General features: G+C 35.1%; 2 protein-coding genes across 2 annotated transcripts; one reads left to right on the top strand and one right to left on the bottom strand.

Moving 5' to 3' along the window:
* The first annotated feature begins 2063 nt into the window (after nt 1–2063).
* Nucleotides 2064–5179, top strand: LOC126696942 (probable ribosome biogenesis protein RLP24). The gene is made up of 5 exons (XM_050393706.1): nt 2064–2220; nt 3554–3666; nt 4238–4351; nt 4492–4628; nt 4717–5179. Exons 2-5 carry the CDS (start codon nt 3586–3588, stop codon nt 4886–4888), a joined length of 504 nt encoding a protein of 167 aa, XP_050249663.1. The 5' UTR covers nt 2064–2220; nt 3554–3585; the 3' UTR covers nt 4889–5179.
* A 2829-nt stretch (nt 5180–8008) lies between these two features.
* Nucleotides 8009–10263, bottom strand: LOC126696941 (actin-depolymerizing factor 7-like). Its single transcript, XM_050393705.1, has 3 exons — nt 10023–10263; nt 8862–9127; nt 8009–8388 (listed from the first exon to the last, which is right to left on the bottom strand). Exons 1-3 carry the CDS (start codon nt 10251–10253, stop codon nt 8238–8240), a joined length of 648 nt encoding a protein of 215 aa, XP_050249662.1. The 5' UTR covers nt 10254–10263; the 3' UTR covers nt 8009–8237.
* Between the last annotated feature and the right edge of the window lie 210 nt (nt 10264–10473).

Genomic DNA, 10473 nt, shown 5'->3' with positions numbered 1-10473 from the left:
CTCGGTCTTTCCTTTCTTTCGTCTGTCCCTTATTTGGACGAGAGCCTTGCTCGGAATGACGACTGGGGTTTACTTCTACTCTCTCCGATCTCTTCCTCTTCTTAGCGATGATCACATCTTCTGCATTCATAAAATTTTGGGCCGAATGGACAAGTTCGGCCATGGACTGAGGCTCTTTTTCATAGAGTTTATGTATAAATAAATCTGAATTCACCCCATTATGGAAGGCTGCCAATAGAAACTTATCATCTACTTCGTCCACACTCAGGGCTTCTCTGTTGAAACGAGTGATGAATGACCGCAGGCTCTCGTTCTCCCCTTACTCTATGGTCAACAAGCTGGACGAGGAACGCTTGTATCTTTGTCCCCCAATGAAATTATTAACAAACAACTTGCTCAATTCTTCAAAAGAACTTACCAAATTCAGGGGTATTTTGCTGAACCAAACTTGTGCTAGACCCTTGAGGGTAGTAGGGAAGGCTCTACACATTATTTCATCGAGAACCCCTTGAAGATGCATAGTGGTCTTAAAGGTGGCAATGTGATCAAACGGGTCACATGTTCCATCATACGAATCCAAAGAAGGCAACTTGAACTTTGATGGTAGAGGGTGATTGTTGATGGAAGCTGTAAAGGGAGAATCAATTCTGTGGACCAAATCTTCTATCGGATTCGCCCTTCTCATGTTCTCTTTCATTTCTTCCATGACTTTCTTCATTTGGTCCATCTCCTCTTTCAAGTGTGGTACCGTTCGTGAAGTGGTACCTCTTAACTGACTTCCAATTTCAGTATTTTCTCTATCATCATGACTTTGTGTTTGTCCTCCTCCTTCACGTTCTTCACGTGTCTGCCTTCTCAGATTAATCTCCATTCTTAACTCTTGGTTTTGGCGAGTCAACTCCGCCATTACGGCCGCCATAGATTGCACATGTTGGACAGATGATGTCTGCATGACTAGTGCAGATTGGCGATCGCAATGAGGGTTGCTTGAAGCGTCTCTGCTTCCCTGATGGCCTGGGCTAGTAGCCCTCGATCTGGTCCGAACCATCAACCTTTTGTCACGGAAAAGAAAACTGCAAAACAATCTCTCTTTTTCCCACAGACGGCGCCAACTGATAGTTCCTTGGAAATCAGTAGGTTGATAAGTCTCGAGCGCTAATGATCTTAGGGCTTGATCCTGAAAACAAATACTAAGTCAGAGGGAACCGGCCAAAAGTCCTCCGATGGTGAAGTCAGTGAATTTATAATTCTCAGTAAGAAAGAAGTGATTTCTAAAATAAATGTCTGAATAGCCTTACCTTCTCATCGAAGAATGCTTATATAGCATGTGTGAAATGGTTATCTGTTTAATAACCGTTCCTATTGTCGAGGAGTCCGGAGAATTTAGAGGTAACTTCCATAACCGCCATGGAAGTTACCTCAATTGGACTTGCGTTCCATAGTGGTTAATGGAGAATTTAGCACATAGTAGTCAAATCCAATGAACTCGTCCATCCTTCATTAAGGACGGACGAGACTATCAATGACGACTCGTCCTTGTCCTAACGATTCCAAGGATGGACAAGCTTCCCATGGGACGGACGGACGAGGTCATCAAGGACGCTTGGGACGATCACCTCATATGCTTGGTTCGCCCTAGTCGGTCTTTCATTGGACGAGCCATATGGACGAGTTTAGGAGTTGGTGTTTTTTGTGACACCATCAATATATATATATAAAGGTTTAAATGAAACACAATAAAAACTCTTAAAAATTAATTTTCCTAAAAAAGAAAAAGAAAAAAAGCTTTGATTGCCGTATCATATGTACTCATGGTTATCAAAATCGTGCTCCTAAATTGTAGATCCTACGATCCTACCCTCGAAATTGATTCAGATATAAAAAGTGAAATTGTGTTGGAATCATAGGATCGCACTCAGCAGATCTTACTACACAGCATTACAAGGGATTGGATTTTTTTTTTGGGGTTATTGAGCCTCTAGCTTCGAGCCCAATCTAATAAAATGGGCCATGGTATGATATATGTTTTGATCAGCCCAGCCCATTAAAAACTTTAAAATGTCATTTAAAATCTCCCCCAAAATGAAAGCCCTAGTCCGAAATTTTCTCGATACAGAGAAACACACAGACTCGCCGTGTCGTGTCGTGTCGCGCGACGCCGAATAAGGAAGACAGCCGTGTCCTCCGAGACGCTGATTGAGGAATTCGACTCCTTTCTCGGTGAGTATTTTCTGGTTCCGGTGTCAATCTATGAATGTTGTCCTCGTTTTCTTGTTAGTTCATGGTTAGCTGCGGCTTCTGAGAAAATTTGATCGAAAACAAAAATGGGTTTTAGAGTTTTTGTTGGGTTTGTTCATGAGTAGCTGTTGTTTCTTAGAAAAATTTGATGGAAAATGAAAATGGGTTTTAGAGTTTTGTTGGGTTTGTTCATTTGTAGCTGTGGATTCTTAGAAAATTTGAATAAAAATTGGATTTTTGTGTCATATTGGGTTTGCTCTGATATATTGTTTTAATTTTAGGTGAAGATTGAAGTTGTGGGTTCAAGACCCATTGGGTGCATTACCAAATTTATTATAAAATAAAAATTGGACTTAGTTTTTATAGGATTATAATTGCTTTATAATTGAGCTAGAGAATGACAGGAATCCTATAAATAAATTTTAAAAAAAATAAATAAAAAAGATAGAATGACAGGAATAAAGGACCTCAAATTGTTTGTCATATTTAAATGGTTTTAGTAAGGGAGGAAATTCTTTAAAATTCCAGTTGAAGTGGCAGACTGTATATTTTGACTATCATTTACAAACTTAAGAAGTAGAAATGTAGGAACAAGAGTTTTAGCCCTATTTTGCTCAATTGGGTGTTTTAAGGCCTAATAGTCTGATTCAATAAAGAGGTTGTGGATGTACTTTCAGTTTTATCTCTTTTGGCAAAACTCGTGTTAACTGCATGTTATCTTCTGCATTACTATGGTGGCTGAAGCTTCATGACCGCTTTTGTACCTGCAGTTAACTTTTCAAATTTCATGAACTAAAGTAGATCCTGACCCAAATTTTAGGGATCCATCGTATATTTTCTCCTTTTCTTTTTTATTTTTAAACCAGCTATGTAATTATTTTAAGCTATTTTATTTATTAACTTATTGTGGTGTTGATTTGGAACTTGGAAAACATTTTCAGCTGCTTATATTTGGTAGTTTTGGTACATGGTGGATAGCTACTAAACTTTTGGGTAATTTGTGCTAGAAAAGAAAAGTGCATTTCTTTATGGCGTAGAGATGTAGCCATGATGCTGTAAAAGTTGCGGTATAATTATTCAACATATATAATAATTATTAATGTTATGTTATTATAATTCTTGTTGATGCAACATTGCAACCACAAAGTCCCTCTAATCATGTAGGATCTGTATTCTGATAACATTGGTGGCCTGTACTATGGAACTTTCTTGGATTTGGGGGTCCTCCCTTATTCATTAGCTTAGGTGGAGAATGTTATGTTGACCTATTCTCATTGTTTGTAGTTTATTCTTCATGACATTTTTTGTTTTCCAGGAACTTGGATTTGTTGTTGACCTGAGAATAACATGAGGATAGAAAAGTGTTGGTTCTGTTCCTCGACTGTATATCCAGGGCATGGTATTCAGTTTGTCCGCAATGATGCAAAGGTGAGTTGTTATTTTGTAATGGGAATTCGCTATTCTATATTTATTCCTTTGCCATTCTTAAGCTGTTTTATCCAACTTGATCTTTGTTTAGTTGTGTCATATCATATTTTCCATTTATTTTAGCTTCTGGTTTTACCTACTATTTAGTTTCAAATATCATAATCAATTTTGTGTGATTGACCGGGGCGTGTGGAGCTTACCAATCAACTTACTAAAAAAAAACCTGAACTAAGATAAATAAGTTCCATCTGTTGGAATCACTACCGATTCAAATGTCTTCAAGTTGTTGGGTTTGTGCCAGTTGTGATATTTTCCCAGATGTATAAGTCTAGAACAGCAATCAAATAATTCTTGTTTTCCAATGTCAAAGTTTATATGTTGCTTCACAAAAATTCTGTGTAAATGCAAACTTGAAATTGCTTACCCCCCAAAAAAAAAAAAAATTATTTATTGATTTTGTTAAAGCTAGATTGCATGCCTTCTAAAATGTCTGTAGATTTGGTAGTGTATTATACATTTGTTCATACAATTATTCTTTGTCTCTAGTTTCTGATGGGTGATCTTTCTGCAGATATTTCGCTTCTGTAGATCCAAATGCCACAAGAACTTCAAGATGAAGAGGAATCCTCGTAAGGTGAAATGGACCAAGGCCTATAGGCGGTTGCATGGAAAGGATATGACACAAGTAAATATGATTGGTTTACTTGACCTTTTATTAAACTTTATTGTATTTCTCATGACAACAGTAACAAGGCCACTATTGATTGGATAAGAAAAGATTGAGTGTTTATCAGTTTTTCTATTTCCTGTTTCCATATATTGCAGGATTCTACCTTTGAGTTTGAGAGGAAGCGTAATAGGCCAGAGAGATATGATAGGAATCTCACAGAAAACACTCTGAAGGCCATTAAGACAATTGATAAAGTCAGATCAAGGAGGGAGGCCAAACATATTGAGACGAGGTAATTTGTTCTTCTCATCATTTATTCATGAATACATATAGGTAGGATGATGAATATCATTTGACATGTAATTGAAAACATCTTGCAGAAAGAAGGGAAAGAAGGCCCAGCTGATGAGAGAGGCAGTAAAGGAGCTGGAGCAAAGCATCAGCTTGGTGAAAGCCCCATCTGTTCTCAAGGAGGATAAATCTTACACTCTTCCGAAGATCAAGGTCAAGGTATCTCAAGCAGAGGCAAAGAATCAACCCATGGAAGAATGAATGCAGTAATCTTCACGTTGCCGTGCTCAGATATAATCCTCCAATATGCTGTACGCTATTGTTGCGTGGAAGCAAAAGTTTTGTCCATAAGACGACGTGCATATCAAAATATTTTTGTTGTGGTTTTGTTTTTGTTTCTGATCATAGGAAGTGATGAATTACACCTTTCAAATATGATTTGTTTTAGCAATTTGTTGGTACTAATTATTTAGTAAAACATGTTTTGAACTGTATTGTTACCGTCCTATGCCTACCAAAAAGGGAAAAAGAATGAAACCTGATTTTCCCATTGGTCTTTGAATGAAGCCATGCTAGGAGACTCCTACGTGCATTATATAATTAACTCCATTAACAAGAGATTCACTCACTGCCGTTTTAATTGGACCTCTAGAGAAGCCAATGATGCAGCCCATTCCCTTAGCAAGTGGGCTTCGTGCCTTGATTTCCTCTTGATCAGGCAATATCATTACTCCATTACAAGATATTTGGTATGTGATTCATTCATTCATTCTAGTCCTAAATTGTGTAATATTTGATTCATGTGTGGCTGGTTTAAACTTTAAATAGATTAGCAAATTTTAGAATTTATATTTATATTAAATAATATGGATAGAGAATGAAATATTAATTATTTTAATTGATAAAAAAATTATGGAAAGATTTGAACTTTATTAAAATGTAGCTTTGAAATGTAAGATGTAGCTTCCTTAATGTGTAGCTTCCTAACACCTTTGGTGCAAAAGTGTGAGGATAGACAATTAGAAAGTGATGAAAAAGTGGAGAGATGTCTAGTTAGGAACAATTTATTTAGCTGAAATTGAAAATTTTTTGTTGAAAGTGTAAAAAATAGTTAAAAGTTAGCTGAATAATACAATTGGACTTATAAATAGTACCAAAAAAAAATGCAATGGGACTCATGAATAATACAAAAAAGAAACTAAAAATTAAATGAGCTAAAAGACCATGCCATGTTTAAAATGGGGGAGGTTTGGGTCCAGTGCACTGGACCCGTTGGGATTGTGACACGTGTCATCATTTGACCGGGTCCAATGTCATTGGACACTAGATCTAATCCAAACCCGTTTAAAATTAAAGGAATGGAAAACTCTTTTATTTAGCTAAAAAGAAAAATGAGATGATGAAAAACATATTTTGTATAAATTTACTCTCATACTCCTATTAGAATAAAAAAAGAAGTAACAAATTAGGAAAGGAAAAAAAAGGGGGGATAAGAAGTACCAAAAAAGACAAAACCCTAAAATCCAAGGAAATAAAAAAATAAAAAAGGAAGAAGAAAATGAAAAACCCATTTAAAGGTTATTCAGGGGGCTTTTGGGTCCAACATGTAAGAACTTTTTGTGTTCCGCTTTTCTATTCAATGTTCTCCTCAATTTGGGGAGAAAAAAATTTAGACTCTACCAGTTTTCCATCCAAAATCACCCCAACTAGACACTCAAAAAAATCATTTTCTCTCTATTGTTCTCTCCTTATTTTCCATCCCCCAAAATAACCCTAACCAAACGGGTTCTTAAAGTTTGTAGAAGCCTCTATACTTGTGAGTGTACAGGCCTAAACAAACCCCAAAAAGGTGGGTCTCTTTTGAGGCTTGAATTAGCTGTCTAAATGTTATGAGGATGACTTAAGTGTTGGAGGAAAGTTGGAGGAACTCCACTACGACTAAAAAAGGCTAAAGGATTTAGGTATTTGGGGACCAATGTACACATAGGATAATTCAAGGGAGAAAGAAACCAATGTGCGAGAGAGACTTGATTGGGTTGTTGCAACTTGTGAATGGGAGATGCTATTTCCGGCAGCTCAAGTTCATAATCTTATGGCTCTAGCATCGGATCACAGACCAAACTTGTTAAAATTGAACATGCAAGAAAGGAGGAGACGCGAACCACAATAGTTTTGGTTTGAGAAGGACAGTGTGAGATAATAAGAGATGTTTAAATGCGGATGGTGTGGACTGTAGATGGCTTACATTTATAACAAAATTAAGAATGTGGTGCCGACAGTGCTGTGTTGAGTAGGCGGAATAAGGGGGTGTTTCATAAAACACAAAAGGATGTTAAAAAAGAAAAAGGCAAAACCTTTTTCTTTCTTTTTTTCCTTATATTTTGAGGGTTTTTTTTTTTTTTTTTTGTCTTTAATATTTTGAAAATTTTTAATTTGGTCCTTAATTTTTTTTCAAAAATTTTCATTTCGATCCTTGTTATCATCTTAGTGACCCAAAAAAAAATGCTAACATGGCTGACGAAATACTTAATTAATAAGCATGCTATGACCAAACTGAGATGGCAGCAAAGACTAAAAGGAAAAGTTATTGAAAAAATCAATGATCAAATTAAAACTTTTCAAAATGTAAGGATTAAAATGAAAATATTCCCAAAATATAGAGACCAAAAAAGATGTATTTGTTAAAGAAAAATGAAGTTATACAAAATTGGAAAGTATGGGTCATGAGGATGAGGGGTAGTATGGGTTAGGGCACTAATGAGGTGAATGAATTAATGGATAGAGAGGAAATAATGTGGAAGCAAAGATCAAGAATCAATTGGCTTAGTGAAGAGGATCGCAATAGAATAATTTTCACACAAAAGCTAGTCAAAGAAGGAAGAGGAATATGATTGTGGGGCTTTGGGATACTCAAAATGTGTGGTGTAAGGCTTAGAGATAGCGCAATAACTTTTTTGGAATACTGACTGTTTTGTATATGTGTTTAAACACATGTTTTCAGTTTTTAAACAACATTACACATATTTTCACACACTTTTTCACTCATACGTATTTCCAAAAAATACAAACAACGTTACTAGAACAACGTTACCAAACATCCCTTCTCAAATATAAATATTTCCAATATTGGATCTACTACTAGTAGTAGTCTTCTTTCTTTCTTTTTTTGGTCTTTTTTTTTTTTTTTTTTTTTTTTGCAATTCAGTACTTCTGTGCTAAATAATGCCTTGGAAGAGTAAGGCAAATTACTTACCAAAAAAAAAAAAAAAAAAAAAAAAAAACAAATTAATGCAATAATTGCAAGATTAGTATTATGGAGAAGAAAATGACCAGGAGGTCAACATGTTACTGTGGAAAAAGAAAACTAGAGACAATGAAAAATTAAATTAAGCCACACCACTTGTGATGCATGTGCCAAATTTTAACAGAAATATGTATAACATGAATTATCTTTCACCATTCAGATTTAAATCCAAAGTTCCAAACAAAGATTAACTTCAAAACAAAAAATCAAAAACGGAAAAGAGGAATAGCTCACTAATTAATAAACAATAAGGAAACCTCCTCAAATCAAAGTCTGTTGTGAAGATAAAGTAGTGCTTTCTAACAATTAGAGAGCTCTGCCTTTAATGATATCTAAGCTCATCTCGCTAGGATCTGTTGCTTGCAACTCGACTTGAACACCATCCAATTCTCTCCTGAATCTGTCCTTCGAGCTTGCATAAAGCATCTTGCTCCTCACCCTGGATGTGTCAGGTGACCTACATAGAAAATGTGATATGAAAATATGACTATGATGAGTAAAACTAAACTATTATTGAAAATTTTCACATAAACTTATATCTCACAATCAAAACTTCTATGACATAATTATTTATATAACTTTTCACTAAGATGCACTTAATTTTTTTTTATAGGTCAAATTTGCTATTGGGTCATTTCCTAATGTTATATATTGTATATATAGCAGTATAGGATCAACACACATCACCAACAATGACTATAATAAATTATTATGCCTGGTACCATCTATTAATCATGAAATTCATTAGGGGGAAAAAATAAAAACATTGATGCCACTAATAAGCTCTCACATAAGTCTAAATTATTTTTTATTTTGATAATTTGATAGTTAGGAGAGGGAGATTTTAAACTCTAAATATCTCTATTGAAAATTCCAAAAATGAAAAATGTCAATTGAACTACAAAACTCTTGGTCCTTACGTAAACTTACCATGAAATGAAGAAAATTTTGCTTTTCTGACAATTCTCGTCGGTAATGAAATCAAAATCAAAGACAGCATAACGGCACTCATTGGCTGGCATAGACGCAGTGAAATCATCGTAGGTTTCTTCAGGACCCCCAAGCTTCTCTACTATCACCTGTTGGATCTTCTCTTCAATCTTAAACACGATGAACCGATAGTTCCGCTTTGCTTTTAGTTCCAAGAACTTGAGCTTGCAGTCATCGTGCACAGCCATTCCAGACGCTGAATTTGCCTATAAATTGCAGGAAAAAAGAAAGAAAATAAACGAAGGCATCAATTTTTATCCATAATAACTGTAGTTCTCTACTATAATATAATAATTAATACTTGGACAAAAAAAAAAAGGGGGGGATCCAATTCTTTATATATATACAGATAAACGATAGAATTTGGACCTATTACATCATCATTAGATTAATACACCATTTTTTTAGCATAAGATATATTACTAGTTAAGCTAATTTAGACCCATATAAATGATCCAATTCTACTCAACTTGTTAATGGCAAATCGTAATTGTTTCAAAGCCAATGATGAAATGAAGAATGTTATTTAACTGAATAGAATGTGGAGACATATTTGAGCCATTAGGCCATGGTGTGATTATCCTACATGAATAGAATGTATTCGGAAGAATAATCTTCCAATTTTGATCCTAAAATACCAGGAAATGATGATGTAAAGTCCAATTGCACAGATTCAGGCACGTTTCTGCATCACATGACGATTGAAATAGTTCCATTGCGCATCATTGGAAGGTTTAAAAAAAAAAAAATCAACTCAATACCCAATAGAATGTAGATCAACAGTTATAATGGTGAAATTTAATTATAATGAATTATTCCATGGCACGTACAATACAACCTTATTCCATAGCATGTACCACAATGAGCAGTGTTTATTATACACAAACTGTTATACACAGTTTTAAACACACCCTCAAAAGTAATTGAAGTCACGATTTCCAAGTTTAACCCTACCACAATAATAATTCAAGATTGTTATACCATTTTATTGGAAATGCATACCTTTTCAATCCTATAATCCTCACTTTAGCTTCACCCATTACAAAATTTACAAAAAAAACAATGAAATATATGTCAAGCAAGAGAGGTTTAAGATCATACCATGTTATCCTCCAATAAGAGATGAACCTTTGAGAATGTAGCAAGGAAAAGCAAAAAAAAAAAAAAGAGAGAGATAGAGGGACTGAGTGATCTGAAACAAAGAGAAGAGACAGAAGGAAATCCCCCTAGTTTGATAGGGGTATGAGAATTGTGTTGTATTGAGGAATTGGAAAAATAGAGGTGGGGGATGAGAGATTTTTGTGGGAGAAAACTTAAGAGTTGGCATGGCATGGCATCTCTGTTAGCCCTTTCTTTATTGGGCTGATCAATTCCACAACAAACATTCATGCTGCCACGTTGTGGGTTCATTTCGGTACAATTTTGTTTTGCCATTTTTGGTCAATATTGTGATTTGGTTGTGCCAATTTTTGGATTTACTTAGCTATTGCCATTTTGACCATGTGTTTTCACCCTTTTTTAAGATTCTCAAACCTTGGTTTCCCATCAACTT

Source organism: Quercus robur, chromosome 8 (assembly GCF_932294415.1).
Source record: "Quercus robur chromosome 8, dhQueRobu3.1, whole genome shotgun sequence".
Lineage (NCBI taxonomy): Eukaryota > Viridiplantae > Streptophyta > Magnoliopsida > Fagales > Fagaceae > Quercus > Quercus robur.
Note: the sequence above shows the minus strand (reverse complement) of the source record. Positions and strands in the feature narration are given on the sequence as shown.